This window comes from Quercus suber, unplaced genomic scaffold (assembly GCF_002906115.3).
Source record: "Quercus suber isolate HL8 unplaced genomic scaffold, Cork oak 2.0 scaffold_596, whole genome shotgun sequence".
NCBI classification, from domain to species: Eukaryota; Viridiplantae; Streptophyta; class Magnoliopsida; order Fagales; family Fagaceae; genus Quercus; species Quercus suber.
In genome coordinates this window covers 220,261-247,203 of record NW_027070040.1, presented here as the reverse complement: position 1 = coordinate 247,203, position 26,943 = coordinate 220,261, and the positions used below count along the sequence as shown (strand labels likewise).

Below are 26,943 nucleotides of genomic sequence, written 5' to 3'. Positions count from 1 at the left end.
GGGGGGGGAGGGGAGAGAGAGAGAGAGAGAGCAGTAGTGGTTTTTGTGAAATAGTCCATAGTATAAAAACGCATAATACCAAACATAGGTGCATGTAGCATCAACATGAAACTGGAATACAAAAATCTAAGTACAGACTATAGTAGCATAAAACATTTTAACTGACACCAAACAGAAACACTCATGTTTTTAATGGAACTGCATCATACTTGAATTCATTCATGTGGCCATATCACTGGTCACTAGTTCAACCAAGAGGAGTAATTTTATCAAGTACAACTAGAAACAGATAAGAATTATAGGACAAGATAAAGTTTCCACAAACAAACCCTTCCTGGCTAGGGGTAAAGAAAGCTAACAGAATGACTTATCAATATTTGAGATTATATGAGTTTCCACCACAAAATGCATACAAAATGACAGAATTGAAGAAACTCAGTGAATCAATTTGAGTTGATTTCATAAATAATTCAAATGATGGGACTGGACCAGGTCCAATAACCAAACATTGTACGGACCAAGTACATCAGTCAGAAACTCTGTGCTGGCCGTTATATGTACTGGTAGAATTCTTTTGCAAATGCATTGATATTATTAGGTGCAAAGGCATTCAATTTCAAGACTTTATTTCAGATGCTTGGCAAATGCCAGTCTCCAGTTTGATATTTAGAGGCTGTTTGGTTAGCTGAAAAATATTGTGTTTTTTGTTTTCATTTTCAGTTTTCAATAGGATCCACCACATAAAAATTTGTTTGGTTTAAAAACTTGTACTTAGTTTTCATTTTTAGTATCCAAAAAGTCGGATTTGAATACAAAAAATGAAAAAACCTTTTCATAGTTTTCATTTTCATAGAAAATGAATACAGTGGCAATTTCATAAAAATTGTGAAATATAGGATCCACCACATAAAAACTTGTTTGGTTTATGAACTTGTACTCAGTTTTCATTTTTAGTATCCAAAAAGTCGGATTTGAATACAAAAAATGAAAACACCTTTTCATAGTTTTCATTTTCATAGAAAATGAATACAGTGGCAATTTCGTAAAAATTGTGAAATACAAAGGGCCCCACCTGATTGACGTGAGAGTGTGTAAATGAAAACAGTAACTTTTTTTTAAATAGAAAACAACGTCAAACCTGTGTATGATGTATTTTACACCCAAATTATGTATTCAAAACAATTTACCAAACACCCTTAAATGTGAAAATGGGTCCTTTCTATATTCAATTTCAGGATTTGAACACAGGAAAGAGAAAATGAAAAGTGAATACACCACTGACATTTGCCAAGCATTTCATGATACAAACAACTTACCTTGTCAAAATAAGTAGCAGGGGGAGGTATCACACCTCCTGCCCCCATGACAGGCTCAGCAATGAATGCAGCAATCTGAAATGAGCACCTATATAAGGTCAGCAACCCAAAAATAATCCTCTTATGGAAGCAGAATCATTTCCCAAACAAGTTGGATGATGTTAGAATAAATTACCGTCTCTGGTCCTTCTTTGAGGATAAGATTCTCCAAATTAACGGCTAATCTGGTTGAGAACTCTTCCTCCGTTTCACCTGGAATATGAAAGTTTAATAATAACCAAAAAAAGCTAACAAAATATTTTGGGCATCAGACCAGCAAGATGACAACCTGGAAGATGAAAGCGCCAGTAATGAGGGCAGTCAGTATGCAATACAAATGGAGCTGGCAGATCAAATTTTTGATGCAAAGCTGGAAGGCTGCAACAAAACCAGTTAAAGGGCGATAGGATTCACATAAAAAAAAAAAAAAAAGCTTATAGATTAGGCCTACCCAGAAAGACTAGCTGATATCAAAGTTGAACCGTGGTACCTGTCAGAATGAATAAAATAATAAGCAACTTGAAGCACAATGTCAAGAAATCTAAAGAAAAACATTGAGTGTTGAATATACGATTTTGATCGAGCAATAAACTTCTTTTTAGTTGGTCTTCCAAGAGCATTATTATAATACCAAACCAGCTTCACCTGCAAGAAAAATAATTCAAGAAGTTACAAAGACATTATTCCTTGAATTTTAACACCAAGTGCATGAACATGATATTGGCATAAGATCCAAAATGAGTACTTATCTCATAAACATTCGCCAGAAAGATGTTCTCAATTTACTTAGGATTCTCAGAATTGCTTATATAGAGAGTGTCTAGGACACTGAGTGATCTTTTAGGTTTAGGTGTCTATAATTTTATTCTTTTGGTTATTTGTTTAATATCCACTTGTTGACATCTAACTGAGAACTATAATTTCTAAATCAAGTAACCTGTCAGTTCCTAATATAAAATATTTTCTTTCTTTCATTCCCTTATTGTAACTTGTAATTAATGATTAACTTATTTCTGTAAAGAACTATAACTCATATGCATCAATTACAAGTCTGAAAACTGTATCTATACGATTAAAGAAGTTATGAGATTGAGTTGGTTGCTTCCCAATTCTATTATGGAATAACATTTTTTTTTATTGAAAATGAAGGGTGAGAAATAGACTCAATATGAAATTTTTTGAATTTAAGATGGAGGCCATTTATCTGATTTCTCTCCCATAACTCCATGTCTCAAGGGCTAGTAAGTTGAAAATGGACCATGTAATCATATGAACCTTTAAAAAATCAAGAATATTGTTAAATCAAAATGCTTCCATAAACAAAGCAAACCTGAGTATCATTGGCTTCTGATCCACTATTTACAAAGAAGGCTTTAGCCATTTTTTTTGCTGTAAAAGTTTCTAGAAGTTCCTTTGCTAGATCCTGTAAAAAATATTTGAATATTTGAATATCAATAAATCCTGTATAAGTCATATAGCAGAAAATGGCTAATTTGTAAGCACAAAGTGAGGCAAGATGTTCTAGATAATTAAATATGATGTTACAGAAATTTAACAGCAGCTAGAAATTTAAGAAAATATGCATGTACCAGAGAAGGTTTTGTAGTACGATTCCAAAAGGAGTGGTAAAACGGCAACTTATTCAACTGTTCAGTTGCAGCAGCAACAAGTCGAGGTTCATTTCCCCCTGCAAAACTTCAATTTTAGATAACCGTAAACGAAAATTTGAATCAAATTAGTTTCTTTTATAAACACTTGGATGAAATTAGGTACGAATGAGGGATGACTGTATGTCTTGATGTAAGAAGCAAAATGGCTATGGGCATGGGATATTTATCACATATATCCAATTTCCAGTGTGAGACCTGGGTTTTTTCATTTTTCAAGAGGACGTTGGGGAGGGACATCATGAAATACGAGCAAAATGAGGAAAAACCCTATTACTATTTTACAAAAAAAAAAAATACAATAATATTGCACAGCCCTAAACAAGTAAAGCAATTTTAGAATTAGTATTTGTTGGATGAACTTTATGTTTACACAATTTTATACTAAAACAACTGCTTAAAATTTATTCTCAGTAAAAATCTTTTCCTTTCTTTCATTTTCCTTTTTTTTACTCAAACTTTGAAGAATAATTTTCAGGCCATGATATGGGCAGAAATGTCTTTATTTACCTAAAACTTAGAGTGAGATCAGCAAAGTTATTACTTAATAGCAACAAGGGGATTCTGAAGGAAATAACAGGAGGGTGATGATGAAGGTCTCTAAATGATATGAAACTAGCATAAGTTAATGCCTAATGATAAGCAGAGTGAGCAAGAAAGACGTGGAGTAAGGGCACTCAACTACTATGCTTACCTAGAGGGAGGAGGGAAGCCCTCTCCGCACAAAACACCCCCCACCCCCCTAAAAAAAAAAAAAAAAAAAAAAAAACCCCAAAAATTAAATAAGGAAAACGTAATGTTTTGCACTGCATTTTTCTAAACTTGACTCAAAACCAATCAACTCAACCTTAATCCCAAATTAATTTTGGTAGACTCTATGGACACTTGTCAACTAATTTGGGCCAGCTCTACAGATCCTCATCATCTACAAATAATGATATACCACGTGCATTTTTTTCTCCCCTTTCTAGTTGATATATCCTTTTTCCTTTTACACCCCCTTATTTTAGGCCCCTTTCTCTAGCATTTTTCACTCCAACTTGAATTAAATCATTTTTTCTCCCTAGCGCACTAGCTGGTCTTTATTGCATATATCCAAACCATTTTTTATTTTCCATTGATAAGTTACAAACGCACCTATTATGCAACTCTTTCCTATCATATACATCTTGAGATTACCACTCATCCATCTAAATACTCAATTTGACTAAGTTCATTTTATAAATATGTTGCTTCTTAAAAGCCCAAAATCCCATCCCCTCAACTTAATCAGTATTTTATGATCATATAATACCCACAATGCACTTCACCACTTCATGCACCTTGCTACTACTTTGTTACATCATTACAATGAATAACCCTGTTCAACATACTTTGTAGCACAAAAATTTCACTTCTACTTATGTAGAACTAAACATTTCAGCAATTTACCTATCTTTCCTTAACTTCGTCATAAAATGGAAATATATGAATGAACTGTCAAAGCAGCACTGTTAAACACATTTTTGGTTCTTATTATGACCCATTATCACTTTTTCAATATTAAAATCATTGCAACATCTTAAAAACCATATGAAAATGCCTTCAACACATGCAATTGGGGGAGAGGGAGAAACAATGACTTGAAACATATTATGTTTACCTAATGCAGTGCACCACAGACCAGCAAGAGAATCAAGATATTTTTTCCCATTGATGTCATAAACATAGCAACCCTGAAACCGCCAATCAAGTTGATCATATAGATGAGGAATAACACTTGTGTATATAAATATTTTATGTGCATGCCTAGAATTAGGTGTCTCAATTCTTTTTACACATCAGACTTTTCTTCATTGTTAAACAGAAAAAATAATATTAGAAAGTGCCAAAATAGGGGCACAACCCATGTACACAAGAAGTATACAGAAGGGAACAAACTAAACAAGGAAGAAAAAAAATGAAGAGGAATACAAATCAATTCCTGAAGTTTTAAACATCAAAACAAACTTTTAGAGAAGGATAACAAAAAACCCATTTATACAAATTTTTAACAGATTCAGTTTAACCTTTTGACAATACACATCTTTCCCTGCTAAAGCCCTAATGATTCTCTCCAACCGAAATCCCCAAGTAATATGAGACAAAGAATGCTTTCCACCCTAACCCCCCCCCCCCCCTCCTCTCTTTCCTCCTCCTTTTTCCCCTTCTTTCTTTCCCAATTTTTGACCCCGAGAAAGTAACAATTAACAACTGAAATGGACATGACCAACTCACTTCAAACAGTGAAAAGACTAACCACCAAAATGCAGGAGCAACAGATTAACTGAGAAGCAAATGTTTCACTGATTACTTGGTCCTTTTTCCTTAATCATGAAGTGCAAATTAAGAACACAGTTCTTATTAATAGCTTAGGCAAATAGTTGACAATACCTCGGACCTTTCTATAACCAAAGGATGCAAATCAGCAGACTGCCACCCAGCTGTGAAAGGTGCAAGCATATCATGCCCCTTAAACCTGAGATAGTTAAGATATCTTAGTACGTAAATACATTGTATGCATGCACATATAAACAATGACTACTCTGCAAACACATTGAAGAAGTAAATGTAGATGTTCATGTACAAAATTGCACATTGAGAGAAAGAGAGAGAGATTTATGAATACAAGTTATTAACATAGAAACACCATATACCCCTGATTATTTTTGAAATCACTAGGTGAATCTTCCTTTTGCAAAGATGCCTCCGTACTACTTAATCTGGCCAGTATGGGAACCCAAAGTAGAGGCTCCTGCAAACTTGTTGAAGCAGTGACATGTTTTACATATGAAGCAAGCTGTAAATAAAGAAGAAATAAATATCATTAGAGTAGAGAAAGAATGGATGGTGTTAGCAACTAGGCATAAGAACTACACAAGACATTCAGGTGACATCCCATGGATGAAGCTTTTTTTCTTAAGTAGAGAAGGTAGACAACATCACATATAATAATGCAACACAAATCATAAAAAGGAATGTTCTAGTACCATAACTGACAATGCACCACAAGTGCGATAACGGCACACAGTATTCTCAATGAACTTTTCAAACGCATAGTATTCACCTTCAAAATTTATCTAATAACTATTAACTAAAGATGGCAGAAAACATCACATAGGATAATGCAAGAAAACTCAATAACATATTTCATTGGGGCAAATTGTTACTGCACCACCCAGTGAGATAATGGTACAAATTATCTTCAAGGGTCCCATTAAAATTAATAATATTCACCTACTGTGAGTGCCGGTGCCCATGTGACAAGTATCGTTTGGTTACATATGAATGCTTATATGAATTTATTTACAAATGTATCCTTAATATTCATGAACACTATTCCAAAAGAGTCATCTGGCTGGGTATTGTTTGTTTAAAATCAAAATGAATGGATAATTTCATGGTTGCATTTGTTGGGTTACACGTGTGAGTGAAGTCCCACATTGAATAAAGATAAGAAGAATAAGTGGTTAATATAACATAATTGAGCACATACCCATTGGGCTTAGGCCTTTTGGGTTAAAGTGTGTCTCTATATGTTATATTAATTACTTAAGGAAGCTCCCCAAGATATTTATCTCTCCTGACAAGTGGTATCAGAGCCCATGGTGGTGTGCGGCAAAGGTGATGAGCTGTTCATGGTCCCTACCCAGCGGGGACAGAAAAAGCCTTAATGGCCCACACACAAAAATCCTGGAGAAAAGAAAAGCCCAACAAAGGAATATTGCAAATGGTGCTAAACAATGATGACGTGTGAGGTTCCCATGGACATGAACATGCGGGGTTCCCATGGATGGCGTATGAGAGACCCATGGATGACGCGCTGATGAAGTGAAAAGCCCATTAGATAAGGGGGAGCAAGTAGGACTTATTCATGGCCCACGGAGAAGTCTTGAAGCCCACAAAGTGGCAGAGACTCACACGTGAGGGGGAGATTGTTGGGTTACACGTGTGAGTGAAGTCCCACATTGAATAAAAATAAGAAGAATAAGTGGTTAATATAACATAATTGAGCACATACCCATTGGGCTTAGGCCTTTTGGGTTAAAGTGTGTCTCTATATGTTATATTAATTACTCAAGGAAGCTCCCCAAGGTGTTTATCTCTCCTGACAGCATTTTCTACAACCATAGTTGTTCCTTCGGGTTTCTCCTTGTTTCTCATGCAACCATATATAACTGTTCTTGCTTAGTTACCTCAAATTCTGACAATGAGGAATAACTACTTCATGGAAACTCTTAGACTCTGAAGTGCAAGTGAGATGCAATGCCTCTGCATCTTTACTTATATACTGTTTATGAAGATAGAATAAAAGCTAATGCAATAGTATTACCTCTTTCTCTAAATGCAGAACATATACTTAGTAAATGTGTTACTATTGAAACTTATACAGTGTTAGCATTGAAGCTCTTTCTTTTCTTTTTTCCAGTAGCTTGTATTGCCATTTGAAGCTTGTTGTTTTGATCTCTGAATATAACTAAAGTGCAACAGGAAGAACAATCCTTCAAATTCTCTACCCACTATTAAGACATAATATGCAAATCACAACCAAATCATGAAGAGATAACTAGAAAAACATATTCTTAAAATGAACGTCAAGATATAATCCCCTCAAGCCATAAGAAAAGAATGTGATGCATTAATACTGATCCTAGCCAGTTGATTGATGAAGAATAATAATATAATACCATGGTAAAGCTCAATCAAATTCAACCCTATAGATTTTCATTAAAATTCTTAAGTTAATTGTCCACCTAGAAGGAAAATAAAATAAAATAAAAACAAGAAAGAGAGAGATAAATATTTCAACCATTGAAACAGAATTAAAAAGAAAAAAAAAATCAAAGGACCGAGACATTTCACATAGGGATAGGGTCGCATTGTTTTTAGTGGTGTGCCCATTAACATACATTACAGTGATTACACTAGCATCATTCATTTTCAAAGAAATGGGTTTGACAGTGTTCACCAATCCATATAGTATCCTTCACCTCTTGAATTTTAACTGCTGAAAAGTGAAAACACATCAAACTGACAGGAGAGAATGGAAATGTCTCCAAAATCATTGCCTAAGACCACCAACCAAAGAGGGTGGTCTGTTAGTCTCCAGAATTAAACCTATTGGAGATCATGTGAAATGTGCTGAAATTTTTATCCATAACATTCACAAAAATGAGTTATCTAGTATCTGAGAAAACAAATAGCTGATGAAACACACACACACACACACACAATTTTGAAAATTCAAAATTCTTTATCTCTTCTCTTTGTGGCATGTATAGCAACCAAAAGGTGCCTTGAGGACTGTACATACATATTGAAAGCAAACAAGTAAACAGATAATTGAAGATGATGCAAATTTATGTAAATTCAGGAGAACAAGAAATAAATATTACTAATAAGTAACTTCATAAATGATCCAAAATCCTAGGATAAAAAACAGGAGATTTTGTAACAAATGTATGCCAGTAGTCTATGGACCAAATGGAATCTCCTTGTCCCATAAACTAGGAGCGAAGGGGTGAAGTCATGGGTTCAAATACAATACAGATGAGGCGACTACTATTTTCCCATACAAGGAGTTACAACAACCAAGCCAAAGTTCCAAAATTTTAGTAGTCAGGAATTAGACCAACATAATTTCACAGCAACCAAACAGAGTCTACATATAATATACAGACACATACAATTTGCAATTTGCAAGTGAACTGGAAGTTATGAAAACAAAAGTAGATTCAAGAGAAACAAAAATAAATAAATGAAAACACAACAAGAAATAGGAAAAGTCGAAAACAGTGCTCCACAAAGCATGGAAATGACATAACATGAGGCTAATTGAATTCTTTATCTCTTCCAACATCTTCTCTATGAAAAAAAAAAATCCAACAAAGTGATTGAAGCACCAAAAAAATTTTTTTGAAAATGATGAATTTTTTTTTGTCACCAAATCTTAAGAACCAAACATGACTGAACAAAATTATCAAACAGCACCAACTGATCCACAAAGCAAAGAAAAAACACGAGAAGATAGAATTTGATGTTAAAACTAAATGGGTATTGAAGAATTTGAAACCTGGGTTCTGAAAGTGGATCGAAAGAGGTGGTTGATGCCCATTTGGTTTTTTTTTTTTTTGTACTCGTTATCAGAACCAAACATGCAGAGGAGAAAATGAGGATCTTGTTTTGTTACAAGTGACTAAGTGAGAGAGACTTATTAAGGAGACACACTGAGTCGACAGACTAGACAGCCAGCATTGGTTTATTGCTCATTGATAAATGATAATACTTGAAAATTGTTCAATACGACAATATAGCTGACTGGACTAACCTGTTCCCAAGAGTCTTTTATAATATTAACCAATAAAAAACTTCCTCTAATTATCCAAATTGAGAATATAAAAGGAAATTATTAACATTCATCGAATTTCACCCATTAAGGAACTCCACAAACACACAACCACATTATTATATATATATAAATTTCACCCATTAAGGAACTCCACAAACACACAACCACATTATTATATATATATATATATAATAATGAAAAAGTAAAAATAAAATGATTAAATTTAAATATTATTTGTTATTATAATTTTATTATTTTAAAAGAAATAATACTACCAGTATTTCTACAATATTTTTATAAAATATTACGTGACAACACAGTAAAAGAAGGGTCTTACGTACCCATCAAAAAAAAAAAAAAAAAAAAGATCTTACATATGAGCTCGTGAGAAAAATATAAGAGACGAGAAATAGTAAAGTAACGAAACACGGAGAGGTTTGAGTGGACTCATACAAGAATCAAGGAGATTAAAACAAAGATAGAAGACATTCAAGTTCTAGAACCTTCAATCAAAAATACTAAAATTTTGGAGAGCTTATACTTGGAACTGGATGAATGGCTATTAAGACAAGAAATGATTTTGAAGCAAAAGTTTAAAAAAGCCCTGGATTGAGAAGGGAGATAAAACAACAGAAAAATCCAAAGTTATTCGCCATGATAGCTTGGTCAGTCTGGACACAACAGAACCAAATTCAGCTACCTAAGCCACATTGCAGTTTTCAGCAGCTCTCTCAAGTCTCGGAGGACAGATTTGAGGAATTTTTGGTGGTGCAACCCTCTCAAAAATTCTGTTTGCCTTGCACTTATATTTTTTTTTTGACGTTTTTTATGAAACATAAATTATACAATCTAATAAAAAAAATTCATAAATTTACAACAACAATAATTAAAAAAAAAAACACACACACACATAAATATATAAAATTTACAATTGTCTTTTACGAATTTTTATATTTTAAAATTGTTGCATGGTAGTCTCATTATTAATGCTACAAGTTACATATCTTTCAATATACACAACCAAGAAATCATTCATCCACTAAATGTAAAACAAATTATGGAGCAAAATTTAATTTTATTAGCATAAAAAATAATTAAGGGTGTTCTCATTTTTTTTTTTTGGAAGGATAGACAATTAAATATTTTTAAATTATTATATAAAAATAAAATAAAATAAAAATCAGGTCAGGGTGGTCCTGGGACCACCCTGGCCTTAAAGTGGCGTCGCCCCTACTCCCACATGTTTGAACACCTTAAAGTGGCGTCGCCGCTGCTCCCACATGTTTTGTTCAAAATCAACTTCAACAGTGCCACTTTCAAAGCAAAGAAAAAATCTAGTATAGGTGTGGTTATTAGAAACAATCAAGGATTGGTTATGGCCTCTCTATCTCAACAACTTCACCAGGCTTACCGAGCTGAGAAAATTGAAGCTCTACTGGGAGCTAGAGCCTTGCAGTTTGCACTCAAGGTTGGGGTTGATAAAGCTATTTTGGAAGACAACTCTCAATTGTTAATGAAAGCTTCGATTAATAATGGTGGTTCTATAATGCCATCTAGGTTTTTTTTTTTTTTTTTAGAAGATAGAATTCTATTATATCCTAATCTATATGTATATATGTGTAAAGCTCCCTCCTATATACTTAAACCCTAGCCCTTGCCAACCTTCCCACCTCATAAAAACTTTGTACTTATAGAGTGACCATCACATCAAAGGTGCGTAGTAGTCTGATGCCATCTAGTTTATTAGTTGAAGATGTGAAGATTTGTTCTTAGTTTTTTGTTCAATTACATTACCCTCACACTAGGAGAGAAAGTAATAAGATAGCTCATAGTTTGGCTAGGCATGCAATAAATGTTCCAAATTATGCTGTGTAAATAGAGTATGTTCCTCCACATTTCATTTTTGTACTTTAGATTGATATAGCCAGTTTTTATTAATATAAGCATTACTACCTTTTCCCCAAAAAAAAAAAAAAAAAATTTTCCCTCCAAAAAAATTAATTAAAGTGATTTAACAATGATTCTGAAAAAAAAAATGATTAATAATAAAACATACTAATTGATAATTCATGCAATACATAGAAATAATTTACATAATATGATTTTTTTTTTCTATTTTATTTGTTTAATGTAAATGTAAAATTTAATCATTATAATAATTAATAATAAACATTTGTATATGAAACAATATATTTTAGTATTAAGAATTTATTATGATTGTGTATATATATATGAGAAAATATATATACATTTAAAAAATATATGATATGCCAAGTTTTTTTTTAAATGATATGACAAGAAATTAAGAAATATTTTATTGTAGAATATAATTTTAAATCAATTAAAAATATATATTAAAAAATAGGTTGTAATATTGTAAAGCCTCAAAATTTATGTGGCACAATATTATGAGTTCAACTAAAAGTTAAATATTTTCGATTTTATATATAATAGTTTTGAACCTATGCTTTGCATCGAATTTGGTTTAAAAATGAAAGAAATACTATATCAAAGAAGTAATCTTGGAAATTTATAATTAATCCAAAATTTATATCTATGTCATTGATCAAATGTTTAACTTTAGTGTTAAATTTTGTTTCAATCAAAAGTTATTTATTATTTAATCTATAAAGAGTGTGTGAGTGTGTGATTGAGGTGATATTCCTAAACTGTAATTGATATATAAATGTTGTTCAATTTGCTATATGAAACAACAACAACAACAAAATCCAAAAAGAAAAAAGTATCTCCAATTGAAGAAGTTAATGTGATTTTTTTTTTTTTTTAAATCTCCTATATTTAGAATACTATAAATAAAATCACCACTATTTTAATGCAATTTTTTTTATCTAAATCCCTCATATTATTTCAAACAATATTATCCCATAACCTTAAATCTCCCATATTTAACTATTCACTTTAAGCAATACTAAACTTAGCAATTTTGACAAACAATTGAAGACAAATAGATATACCCTCTATCTCTCTCTATATTAAGGAATTATCTTATGTGCTAGTCCGAGTGGCTATGGGCTGGGTTTGGATTGGGTATACCCAAACTGAACCCAAAAATTTTACTCGTGGATATTCAGACCCCAGAATTCGATTATCGCCTATACCCAATGTCTGCCAAATTTTTCTTACCTGTGGATTCCCATACTGACCCAAACCCTATTTTTTAAGCACTTAAAAATATGACAAAATACACAAATCATTTCATTGTTCTTTGTTACTCTTTTAATTATAAAATTATTTTGCTGGACTTGTATGTTTCATGTATATAAGCTAAATAAACATGCAATATAAATAATATTTAAAGGTGTTTTAAACGTTATTAATCAATTTTATTTTTTATTGTTTTGACTGTCAACTCAATAAGAAATGTTATGTTCACAACAATTTCACAACAAATCTTATGTGTTAGTCATTACTAGTAGACAAAAACACAATTTTAGCGATGGATTCAAAGTAAAACCAATAACAACTTACCACTTAAGATTTGTTGTAAAAATATGGTAAAAATAACACTTTCTCTCAAATCAAATGGATAGCAAATAGCCTATATTTGGTAACGTATAGTTAATCATGATATCAAATTGTAATTTAATCAGTAACCAATGAAAGGAATTTAAAAGTAAATGTTTTTTTTTTTTTTTTTCTGATGAGATAAAAGTAAACATTGATAACATATTTTCTTTTTCTTTTTTGATACAAGATAGAATTTCTATTCTAACCTAATCTAAGTGTATATGTGTGTGAAGCTCCCCCTTGGAGACTTGAACCCCGGCCCTTACTCCCCACACCCTACAAGTATTTATACTTGTGAAGTGACCATCGCATCAAGGGTGAGCGGTGGTGATAACATATTTTCTAGTAGTATGGCTATTAACATATGGCAATCAATTAAGCCACTCGTAAGGTAAAGTTTTTCAAATTACAGGTCTGAAATTAAGAAAGAAAAATTGATGCATCAAGTCATTAACACTGTATTTGAATTCCAATTTGTATTTTGTAGGGTGAAATAGATTATGCCATAAATGAAAATAAAACTAATTTTATTTTGGATAAAATTTGACTACAAACTTGGTTATAGCCTAAGGCTACAACTCTCATTAAAAAAATTAACATGATTTCTTATGTTGACAATATTACCATTAAATTATAAGTTTTTTATGTTCATTAACACACATGTCAAATTTCGTGTCAATTAAATGCTATTTAATATTCGATTCATAAACTTATCTTCTATGCATTATTTTAGACTATAAAAACTTAAAATTTAAACATTTAATTGATAACATAGCTATTAACTTTTCATCTTCTAAAAATTTTGCAAACATAAAGGATATAAGAAGAAAATGTAATCCAATGATGAATTTGTCAAAACTCATATCTAATAAAAAGATATTGAATCAAGTTATAGCATTGGCTACAACCAAGTTTGGGCTAAACTTTTCCTTTTATTTGTATTCACTTAAAATGACCCATTAAAATAAAATAGAGTAAAATACTATTTTAGTTTTTAAATTTTACCAAAAGTTTGTTTTTGATCCCTAAACTTTAAAAAATTCTTTTTTCATCCTTAAACTTTGTAAAGAGTTTTTTTTTTTTTTTAATAGTTTAGAGACAAAAGCAAGGATGAAAAAAGTTATTTTTTTCAATAATTTAGGGATAAAAACAAAAATTTTGGTGCAATTTAAAAAAAAAAAAAAAAAAGAGTAAAACATTTACAATAGTTTAGGGACCAAAAAAAAAACCTTTTTAAAGTTCAGGGATGAAAAACAAGTTTTTCATAAAGTTTAGGGACCGAAATAGTATTTTACCAAATAAAATATGGACAAATTTTAACTACAAAATTGCTACAACCTTACGTAATTAAATAAACATTACTATATATTTTGAAAATTTAACCGTTGAATTGCATATTCTTTACACTCTTAATACACATGTTAAGTTTTGTGTTAATTGGATATTATTTACTATATGAGCTATAAGCTTATATTTTATACATAATTTTAAACTATAAAAATTTATAATTTAAATAATTTATTGATGGCATAACTATTGATCTTTAATTTTCTAAAAATTTTGCAAGTATATAGGATATGAGAAGAAGATATAATCTAATAATGGATTTGCAAAATTCACCTCTAATAACATATTGAGTAAAGTTGCAGCCTTAAACTACAACTAATTTTATAGCTAAATTTTGTCCATAAAAGATAATAAGTTTTAGGATAAAGTTAGCTAAAAAATTGGTTGTTGCCTAAGATTACAATATTACTCAATAAAATAAATATTACTACATTTTTTGAAAATCTAACTGTTGAATTGTATGTTTTTTACTTTCTTAATACACATGTTAAACTTTGTATCAGTTGAATATTATTTACTATATGATTTATAAGCTTATATTTTATACATAATTTTAAATTATAAAAATTTGCAATTTAAACAATTTATTAATGTTATAGCTATTGATCTTTAATTTTCTATAAATTTTGCAAACATGGAGAATATAAAAAGAAGATGTAATTCAATGGTGGATTTGTCAAAATTCATCTCTAATAAAAAGATATTGAGGTTACAACCAATTTTATAACTAAACTTTATCCTAACTTTTATATATTTGAGTGCAAATATTAAATTAAAAATTATATTCTATATATACATATCAGTTTAAATTCCTCAATTGACTTATGTAATCTCATAACACTAGGAATTTTCCTTATATATAATTGTAGAAGTTTTTTTAAAAAGATACGGGTTGATACGGAAAATTAGGGCATGCAAGAAAACCCACATCCAATACCTAAATTCCCTATTGAATTGGGTAAACCCCGCATAATTGGGTCAAGTGAGGTCAAGTACCCATTATCCATTGAATTTTGGTCATCCCTAGATTGCACACAAAAAAATAAGTAATGCTGGGGGACATAATTTAGAATAACTCTGTGTCACAATTTGCTATGTGGCGAGTTGTGATCAGTTAAGGTATGGGTTATGTAAGAACACACATTTACTAATTACAACTTGTCACATGTGAGTTGTGGTACAAAATTATGCAAAATTATAAGGTTCGTTTGGTACATGTGTTTAAACACATGTTTTCAACTTTTAAATAACATTACTTACATTTTCATACATTTTTTTATTCACACATATTTCTAAAAAAGATAAACAATATTACTATAATAACATTAACAAATAGCCCTATATGTCCCTAGCATTAAATACCTTCTCCTCCAATTTCAACTGGTTTTTATATAAATATATATATATATATATATATAATTTTCTCTAGAGCTTTTCCATAAAGTTTATGTCTTTTGTTTTGAACGTTATCAAGAAGAAACTCAGGTCTGTCACTTCTTTTTTTTTCTTTTTTCTTTTTTCCATTCTGAAAATCCACCCCGATGTTGACCCAATTTGATGACGCAAGGGAAGCCGATAGATTTGAAAAAGAGGATACTACTTTTTATGAAATCCTTTTTTTAATTTTTTTTTTGGCTGAGAACATTATATGAAATTCTTAGGTTGATGCCTTATCAAAAAGTTGGACATTAAGATAAACTAAAAAGACTTTTAAGCATGTCCAGTTAAACTGATGACTGGATATTGTCAACATTCAATTGATAAAATAACTAGAGAAATAAATAAGTTGTTACAGTCGTAGGCCACTTACGTATTTGAAAAAGCCTGCATGCATTTGATTATACCTAAGATATTGAAAAAGTTGTGCTTAAAAAATTATATACTACTATTGCTACGTGTCTTCTCAAAAAAAAAATGAATAAATAAAACTATTGCTATGTCACTATAATATATAATAAAAAAAATCATTCTTAAATAATTAAAAAAAATTCTAAAACCATATAAAGTTATACAATTTTTACCATAAATCGCTATGCGATGGCGGCAGGTTCATATGGATAAATATCTCTACCATTCACAACTCGGCATATAATAAATTATGACAAAAATTGTATAATTTTATGTGATCATAACATTGCTCCTAATTAAATTCACATTAATTTCTATTGTTGAAATATCTAATAAAAGATCTAAGGTTATCCAATATATAATTGAATGCATACTATGAGGTCAATGACTTCATGTTAGAGACTTCCTTCACCTTAATGTTAAAAAAAAAAAAAAAAATCCATGTACATGCATGTTAGCTATATTCATTTTCAACCCACATATATCATGAAAATTAAAATTGCATGCAAATCGTGCGTGATCCTATCAAATCTATAAAATAAAATGGTAAAAAATATTGAATGATGGGTCAGAGATCGTTTTTTTATTTTATAATAATTGACGAGATTATTCTAGTTTCCTAAGATAATATTTGTTCACTATGAAATTATTTCAAACAAAGATTTGATTTGTTGATTGGTTTTGTTAAAGAAAATTGGTCAATCTTTTTTTTTTTTTTTTTTGAGGAATGATTCTTTAATCTTTATATAATGGTAATTTACTAATTTCCTTATTAAGTCACAAATTTATTAAGAGACGCAATTAATTTATTTTATTGTGAAATACTATATTTACAATATTTTCACAACATTTTTACAATAAATCTTAAGTGGTATGTTATTATTGATTGTTATGCATTGAAAAAATAGTAATTTATTTTGTGAATTTAAATTAAAACCAATAACAACTTACCATATATGATTTGTTGTAAAAATGTTATAGACATATCACTTTTTTATTTTATTACTTTATAGGCTACGACATGAATTAGAGATATATATAAAAATAAAAATAAAAAATAAAAAAACTATGTCTACAATATTTTTACAATACTTTTACCACAAATCATAGAGTAGAATTCCTAGGTATTCTTGGAGTACGAAGAATAATGCTTTCTCCTCTCACATTCATGGTGTGGGCTACTCATTAAATTTATGGTTGGATCTGCCATAATGTAAAATGTGGTAGTAGCATTTCTGTGTACTTTGAAAGTACTTAAGAATTTTCTAATTATAAGTGATAAATTGTTATTGATTCTAATTTAAACTTATTATTAAAATTATTTTTTTTCTACCAATAACAATTCACTTAAAATTTCTTGTGAAAATATTATAGAAATATAGCATTTAAAAAAAAATAGTGTATTAACTAAGAAGTGAAAATGATTTTCGATTCTCTCCTATTTTCACTCCAAGTAAAACGTTGGGTGAGGAATGGAGAAAACACTAACACCCACTAATTTTTCATCCACTCCATTTTCCCAAGTTTTCTCTGCTATATTTTCTGATTGTGAATGTGGTGTCAGATCTCACTTGGTTGCAAGTAAATGAAAAGGACTACTAGTATATCTGAATGTATGGAATGCTCCAACTTTACAGAGCAATGGATCCTACGAACCTTGTCCCTACTCTACATATATAAATATAAATATAGTTGGGGGCCCACGCACTTTTGAAGACCACATCTCAAATGCCAATACTGGAACTGGAAGTCTGGAACTGTTCTCTCCTTCTTCTCGCAACATTATTTAGTTGAGTTCTCACCTTTGAATTTTAATACGTCAACAGTTTTTTGATATAATTGTTCGGCTTTTAGGATGAGAATTTGGGTTTGAATTCTCTACCCTCCACTAATTTCAAAAATAAATAAATATAATAGTCAGAATAAGATGACTAAAAAGATTAATATTTGTAAGTTAACTAAAAATACTTAAATTACTTTAATTTGAAGATGAAAATCATATTCCCTCTATTTACTTTGAAATGTACACAAACCATTTTATAGAAAATTTATTTACATGGGTTCTGGTTAAGCTCAATTGGTAAATAAATTTTATTATTGAATAAGAGATTTAAAGTTCGGACATTGCTTATACCAAAAATCAATTATTATTTAGAAAACAGTATAGGTTGAAATCCAATTCAATCATAACTATCAAAAATGTTTTTTTTTTTTTTTTTTTATAATTCTTCATGAAATAATATATTCATCTATAAAGTTGTTAACTAGTAACTGTTAAACTTTGCCAAAGCCTTGTAGTTTAATTAGTTAACATTATAACTATCGAATTGTCAAAAAAAAAAAAAAAAAAACATTTTTGATAGTTATGATTGAATTGGATTTCAACCTATACTGTTTTCTAAATAATAATTGATTTTTGGTATAAGCAATGTCCGAACTTTAAATCTCTTATTCAATAATAAAATTTATTTACCAATTGAGCTTAACCAGAACCCATGTAAATAAATTTTCTATAAAATGGTTTGTGTACATTTCAAAGTAAATAGAGGGAATATGATTTTCATCTTCAAATTAAAGTAATTTAAGTATTTTTAGTTAACTTACAAATATTAATCTTTTTAGTCATCTTATTCTGACTATTATATTTATTTATTTTTGAAATTAGTGGAGGGTAGAGAATTCAAACCCAAATTCTCATCCTAAAAGCCGAACAATTATATCAAAAAACTGTTGACGTATTAAAATTCAAAGGTGAGAACTCAACTAAATAATGTTGCGAGAAGAAGGAGAGAACAGTTCCAGACTTCCAGTTCCAGTATTGGCATTTGAGATGTGGTCTTCAAAAGTGCGTGGGCCCCCAACTATATTTATATTTATATATGTAGAGTAGGGACAAGGTTCGTAGGATCCATTGCTCTGTAAAGTTGGAGCATTCCATACATTCAGATATACTAGTAGTCCTTTTCATTTACTTGCAACCAAGTGAGATCTGACACCACATTCACAATCAGAAAATATAGCAGAGAAAACTTGGGAAAATGGAGTGGATGAAAAATTAGTGGGTGTTAGTGTTTTCTCCATTCCTCACCCAACGTTTTACTTGGAGTGAAAATAGGAGAGAATCGAAAATCATTTTCACTTCTTAGTTAATACACTATTTTTTTTTAAATGCTATATTTCTATAATATTTTCACAAGAAATTTTAAGTGAATTGTTATTGGTAGAAAAAAAATAATTTTAATAATAAGTTTAAATTAGAATCAATAACAATTTATCACTTATAATTAGAAAATTCTTAAGTACTTTCAAAGTACACAGAAATGCTACTACCACATTTTACATTATGGCAGATCCAACCATAAATTTAATGAGTAGCCCACACCATGAATGTGAGAGGAGAAAGCATTATTCTTCGTACTCCAAGAATACCTAGGAATTCTACTCTATGATTTGTGGTAAAAGTATTGTAAAAATATTGTAGACATAGTTTTTTTATTTTTTATTTTTATTTTTATATATATCTCTAATTCATGTCGTAGCCTATAAAGTAATAAAATAAAAAAGTGATATGTCTATAACATTTTTACAACAAATCATATATGGTAAGTTGTTATTGGTTTTAATTTAAATTCACAAAATAAATTACTATTTTTTCAATGCATAACAATCAATAATAACATACCACTTAAGATTTATTGTAAAAATGTTGTGAAAATATTGTAAATATAGTATTTCACAATAAAATAAATTAATTGCGTCTCTTAATAAATTTGTGACTTAATAAGGAAATTAGTAAATTACCATTATATAAAGATTAAAGAATCATTCCTCAAAAAAAAAAAAAAAAAAGATTGACCAATTTTCTTTAACAAAACCAATCAACAAATCAAATCTTTGTTTGAAATAATTTCATAGTGAACAAATATTATCTTAGGAAACTAGAATAATCTCGTCAATTATTATAAAATAAAAAAACGATCTCTGACCCATCATTCAATATTTTTTACCATTTTATTTTATAGATTTGATAGGATCACGCACGATTTGCATGCAATTTTAATTTTCATGATATATGTGGGTTGAAAATGAATATAGCTAACATGCATGTACATGGATTTTTTTTTTTTTTNAAAGTGTAGCATAATATAATGTAACTACCATTTTAAGTTTTTCTACGAAGGACCAATATTGGCTTTTGGCTGGTCCCCTCATGTCCTAGATATTTCTTGGACTATTGTATACGTTTTTTTTTATTTGATCAATACAATTTCTATCATTTCTCTCAAAAAAGAAAAGGAATTTTGATTCATTCTCAACCAATCAAATTCTTACAAACTTAACTCATTGAATCTAAATCTCAATTGATCAAATTGCGCTTTCACTTAACTGCAATTTCAGCCCGTTAGCCCATCAAGTGTTTAGGGTTTCATTTCTACTTGACCTAGTATAAAACTAAACACTAATATACATCCAAAAAGATTTTTAGAGCTGCTCTCATATAAATTTAAGGGTTATGTATCTTCTGCTCTTAAAAGCCTCCACTAATACATATTCAAGAAGACTTTTGGAGTTGCTCTCATATAGATTTAAGGGTTTCTAGACTTCCAAGATTCAAATTCACTCACCTCAAATTTATTTATTTTTATTGAATTTTTTAATTTAAGAATTTCAAAATAACAAAACAACATTGTTTTTGGGACACTTAACGACAACCACTTAAGAGACTAAATGGAATGACTACATTGAATGAATGCCAAAATTATAGGACTAAAATCAATAGATGGATGCTACTAAACTGGATTAAATTTTGGGAAAAGTTAAAAGGAAGTAATTTATAATTTAGCCTTAATTGAAATTGAATAGTAAAGATGAGACTAGTGTTAGTATACAAGCCTTGCTCTAAGAGAATAATTTTTAATTTGTGCAGACAAGAAGAACGTAATGTCATGTTAAGAAATTTACAGATAAAGGTGTTGGATGCATCAGCATGTTAATAGCATGTGGTCTAACAATAGTATGAGAGTATGCTTGCCTTTCGTTTTAGGGTTGGAAATTCTTTAATCTATGTAGAATACAAACTAGATGGGGGTGGAGTGTTTGCATCCTAATTTAATTAATAGACTACACCTGAGGAACATAAGTTTGATTAGGGACAATTAAATTCAATATAATAATGTGTTTGAATTTGATTGGACAATCTAATCTAATAGACTACAAAGTACAAACCTAAGCAACCTAAGTTTTACCCAACACTAAATCTACACGGTACTCACTTCCTATGTACCCAGAACTTGTTGATAGTTGTTAGGATTTAGGAATCTTAGGTTGTGTTGGCAGACACATGATCAAAACATGTCTTGTTATATAGCTCTTTAGAGTCTATAAGTTTGTCACAGGTGCTCAAAGTTCTGCAAATCAGTGTGCAAGTGAAGAAATTTGGATTCAATCTCGACCGATTAAATACTTATAGTCTTAACCAATTGAATCTAAATCTCAACTGATCAAATTGTGTTTTCACTTAACTACAATTTCAACTTGTTAGCCCATCAAGTGTTTTGGGTTTTAATTCTACCCGACCTAGTATATAAGTAAACACTAATACATGTCCAAGAAGACTTTTGAAGTTGCTCTCATATAAATTTAAAGGTTATGTACCTTCTGCTTTTAAAAGCCTCTACTAATACATGTTCAAGAAGACTTTTGGAGCTGCTCTCATATAGATTTAAGGGTTCCAGTTCGAATCGCTATAGCCATTAACACAATGGTTCCTAGCCTTATAGCATCACAACGCCCCCACATGGACTACTTGCACTGCTCATGGAGACTAGCAACTATGGGTGTGCATGGGTCGGGTTGAGGGGATTTTTTGACCCAACCCACCATGGTGGGTCAAAAAAAATTCAACCCAACCCAACCCAACCCACGTGGGTCGGGTTGAACCCATGGGTTTGACAAATTATTATTATTATTATTATTATTATTATTATTATTATTATTAAATTGAGTAAAAAAAAAATAAATATTAATATATTAAAAAAACCTAAAGATTAGTATCAATGTAACTCCTTAAAGGCAAATAACACTAATGACTAAACAACAATAGTAATTTATTAGGATTTGTGTGAACTAATTGGCTTTTATATAGGATAAGAAGAACTGGTTATTTAAAAAAATTATTAATTATATAATATTATATATATATATATTAAATTAGTATTAGTAGGAGGAACCAAGTAAGTGCTGCTCTATAGCTGGTTTTTTTAAAAAATTATTAAATATATAATATATATTTAAATATATATAAGTGCCCTACAGCTAATTTAAAAAAAAATTATTAAATATATAATATATTTTAAATATATATTAAATATGAGTGGGTCGGGTCAGGTTTGATGGGTTTGAAATTTTATGACCCAAACCCAACCCGACCCGCTATAAAAATTTTTTTTTTTGTAACCCAACCCAACCCATCTAGCCTTAAAAACCGACCCAACCCGATGGGTCGGGTTTAGCGAGTCAGTGGGTTTTCTGCACACCCCTACTAGCAACAATGGCTTTGTCCATTTGCTTTGACTCCGTTGGTTATCAATATCTTGGCCACACTGATCTTTACCATCCATGTGCTCTACCATTGACAGTCCTCATCATCTTTGTGAAAGATTTACAATTTCTTTGTTTAACAAATTTAACTCTTGTGGTGCCAAGTAACCTTTTGTTTTAAGTGATTGAGAGTGGCAATTTGGTCTTTTCATGTGGTGTCATGGATGCAGAGATTACATGCAAGTGACATGATTTTTTGTCCAAGTTAATAGCCCATTGATTGTAGGGTGCAACGTGAAACATGGGTTATAGTTTAGGGTATAATTGTATATTATGAAAGTTTAGGGTGGTAAAGTATAATTATCCCAAAATTTTTATCAATTGCACAAATGAGCCCTTACCCCTTTTATATAGACAATCAAAGGGTACAAAACCAAGAGATACAACCCTTTAGCAATGGGCACAACTCTTTGGCAATGGGCTGAACTAGGCCCATTATTGGGCATACTTTATTTGAGTTTGGTGCGACCCAATATTTCTAACATAAATAAAAGCAATTGTTAAAGATCCCAGAAGCTAAATTTGGGATTTACCAGCCAAAATAATAATAATAATAATAATAATAATGAAGGTAGTGAAAAAAGGAGGTGAGACTTGAGAGATAGACTGGTGGTTGATTTTGTGTGATCAAGATTTTTCATTATTGTCATATGCATGCACGCTTTTATTTAATTTACATTAATGAAATGGATAATTGAATTGTGCCGAGCTCAGAAGAGTCAGAACAATAAGAAGTTGAATTTTCTTACAAGATTTTGGAAATGACTTGATCGCGTAGGGATAAGAAGAGGAGTAGATATGCTTGAAAGTCAACTAGATCCAAGAGTGTGGCTACTGCCTACTGGAGCAACATCTTAATATATATTATTATTAGCCAACAACTAGAGTGAATGGATAAGAAGCAATACCCATTGGATCTGTCATGCTTCAATAAGCAGCTGAAAGTGGATACAAGGTGCATGTATCTCTAATATTCTATAGGATTCCAATAATGAGTATTTATCTCTAAAATACTAAATGACGTGTGGCTTGAATGTTCAGGCCCATAAAGTCGGTTAGTTACTCATTCTTTTCTTCTTCTTATTATTATTTTTTAATTTAATGGTATTAGAACTTTTGCTGTCACAATTTATATATACTATACTAATTTTTAGTAACATAACTTGCAGAAAGTGTAAAGAGACTGGAATGTGGATCTTGATTATGAGCTAGGCAAAAACAAATTCAAAACAATATTTAAGCAATGCTTTCTATATTGCCGTAATTTTTAAAAGCAGCTATAGGTCCTATTTAAAAAAATAAAAAATAAAAAAATATTCAGTTGGACTTATAGCCAGGCTTCTTGAACTCAGCACAAGGCCCTAACCAAAAATACCGGCTAAAATCACTTAAAAGCGCAACTATAGACTTAACCTATAGCTGCGTTTTAAAAATGCAGCTGAAAAAAATGAACCCTCATTTTTTGAAGTGTAATAAGAAATGCACCGTTCCAATAAAACTTTTTTTCTTCAATGGTTTCAATGATTTTTATCCATTTAATTTTTGCTGAATTGGATATTAGTGATAGAAAGATTTTTGAAATATAAAGGCCGCTATATAGCCTGATACATTGTTGAAGTTGCAATCAAGACAGACACAAACACACTAAAATCTTATGAAAACCAATTAACTTGGAAATCCTTTCCAGCCACCGCAGGAACATCGACTATTACTTTCTCTTGCCCTTTGGGACAATAGATTCCAGTCCTTTCATGGGGAATCCACACATGAACATCACTCTCTCCCATATGCCTCTTGTTCTTCACTTCTTCACCCTCCATTTTCTTGCTCTCACGTATCATATCTGGAGAACAGCTTTTCTTATGGTACGTTTTGCGTGTCACTGGCCTGTTTGATAAAAGAAAAATATTTGTTAACCAATGTTATGTGAGGATAACTTGAAGGAGCAGATAATTTAAGCCCTAATGTCTATTTGTCACGAGTTTTCTCATTAAGTTTTTAGCTTATTTTGCTTATGTAAAAATTTATAACTTTTTACTTTTTCAAGTTCAAATATATTTAACCTATTTTAAAAAAAATTTAAAAATTAAAAAAAAAAAAAAAAAAAAAAAAAAACTGCCAAATGAAATTGGAACAATATTCTTTGATTTGTACCTTTAATTATTTCCAAAATTATCCATATTATATAGTTTAAATTGATTTTCCCAAAAACAAAAATTAAGGGCAAAAAGCATTTGCACACATTGTGTGCTTTATTTATAAATAACCAAAGGAAGGATAGTTTGTATTAATTATCGCAATGAACTATAAAAACTTAAATTATCATTATGAAATAAAATGAGACTTCGGAAATAAAGACCTTACTTGAAAAACATGGAGTTCATAGTCTGTGCACCTCTCACAAATGGCCCTGACATCTCTCTCCGAATGTATATACCAAAAGATGTATTGCTATACCTTTGTAACAACATATAAATACACATATATATAGCATAGCATAGCATAGGATAGGATAGGAAGGTATGGTGTTAGAGTACTGTCATCCATTTCTCTCATTCCAAAGCAGATTATGAATTTAGTTATGGGCCGTTTCAGCTTACGTCGTTGTCTTGTCTGTTTGGAAGTATTTTTCTAGGTTACGAATTACAAGTGGGCTAAGATCTTTTCCATTCCTAAGAGACTGTATTTGGGCCAATAAGTGTGGGCTGAACTTGAAGAGATTTGACTTGGGATTTTAAAATTTCTTTTTTGGGTATTTTTTTACATCGACGGATTTGAAATTCTTCCTTCTATTATTTAGATACTAGAATTTAGATTTAGATTTGAATTTGAATTTTAAATCAATTGATTTTTTTTTTTTTTACAATTAATAATAATTATTTTTAAACTTTTTGCATTTAAATTTTAATAACTGTCTTAGTGCATACATTGTTGGGCTAGTCTTCAATCGTTCTGTCACAGTGAAGTCTCCAGTCCAGCTTATAATAGTTTTTTCATTGAAATTACTCGGGAAGATTCAAATTTTTTCAGTTTCAGCAACTGGACAACAGGGTGCTAATCCTACTAGTAAACTGTTAAATATACCAAATAGCATCTGTAAAACCATCAAAATGCACTAAGAAATGAATTTCATCAGAAATGGGGAAAAAAGTCTAAGCAATAACACCCTATGAATTTTAAAACTTTATATACAGTAGATAGACTATATTAAATGTTAATCCCTCAAGCAAACTGCGAATCAAACATACTTAAGATTATATATATTTTTCCCAAACCACTACTCAGCATCATGCATACATTGTAGATAATCTAATAATGCAGGAGTCCCACCACTTTATATATACATATATATAGATAGAAAAAATAAAAGAAAGGCAAATAATCAATTGCAAGGGGACTAGAAAAGCTAAAACTTTTTTTTGAAACATTTGTGCAAATTTTAGCCATACAAGGTTTTCAGCTAAACAATTCTATTGTTACTTGTGTAAATGGCTTAGCTATTCCTTTCACATATCAGTAGCGTGATATTTTTATAAGTAATTACATGATACATATTATACAAGTCTAAAAATAGTCATTAGAAAAGAAAAAGAAGAAGAAGAATCACATATCAATTGCGTGATATTTTTGATAAGTAATTAATTACATGATACGTATTATACAAGTCTAAAAATAGTCATTAGAAAACACCGCCTAAAAATAGTCATTAGAGACACAGTCTGACTCTTATTTACCAATTCAACCATAGGAAACACGACTTGAGGTACACATTGCAAAATGTATTATATCTCTTGTTTGCAATGTATAAAGCTATGAAAAATAGTTCCTAATTTCTCTTGGACTTGAATCTTTTCCTTTACATCTATAACTGTGTAAAGTCGCTCAAAATATCAACCTAAAACTCTTGCATTAAAATCTGATGGCTCATACAGGCATTTCATAAAACAATTAATTGCATCTCAATTAGAGCAACCTTGAACTCTAAAAAAAACATAAACTCTCCAAAAATATCTTACCAAACTAAAACCAACTCAGCTTACCAAACCTCACAAATAACTCAAAAAATTGGAAACCTCAACAACATTGTCATGCCCAATTTACCAATGGATGCATGCCCATATAGAAAAATCCAAATGAAACCCGCACAATCCAAATACAAACAAAGATGGAAAGACAAACTCACAAACCTACAGAAATTTAAAAAAAAAAAAAAAAAAAAAAAAAAAAAACC

General features: G+C 30.4%; 1 protein-coding gene and 1 non-coding gene across 2 annotated transcripts; both read right to left on the bottom strand.

Moving 5' to 3' along the window:
- Positions 1–1,316: 1,316 nt before the first annotated feature.
- On the bottom strand, positions 1,317–9,307 carry LOC111983070 (gamma aminobutyrate transaminase 3, chloroplastic; the record flags this gene model as incomplete). Its single annotated transcript, XM_065764966.1, is given in 11 exon segments — positions 1,317–1,391; positions 1,492–1,568; positions 1,645–1,733; positions 1,807–1,845; positions 1,927–2,000; positions 2,686–2,778; positions 2,945–3,042; positions 4,665–4,737; positions 5,435–5,519; positions 5,698–5,840; positions 9,114–9,307. Coding segments are annotated over 11 exon segments (930 nt in total), but the record flags the coding sequence as incomplete, so codon positions are not given.
- Positions 9,308–24,273: 14,966 nt separating this feature from the next.
- On the bottom strand, positions 24,274–25,167 carry LOC111983069 (uncharacterized). The gene is made up of 2 exons (XR_010625575.1): positions 25,077–25,167; positions 24,274–24,599 (listed from the first exon to the last, which is right to left on the bottom strand). It is a non-coding gene; the product is annotated as an uncharacterized LOC111983069 (transcript).
- Between the last annotated feature and the right edge of the window lie 1,776 nt (positions 25,168–26,943).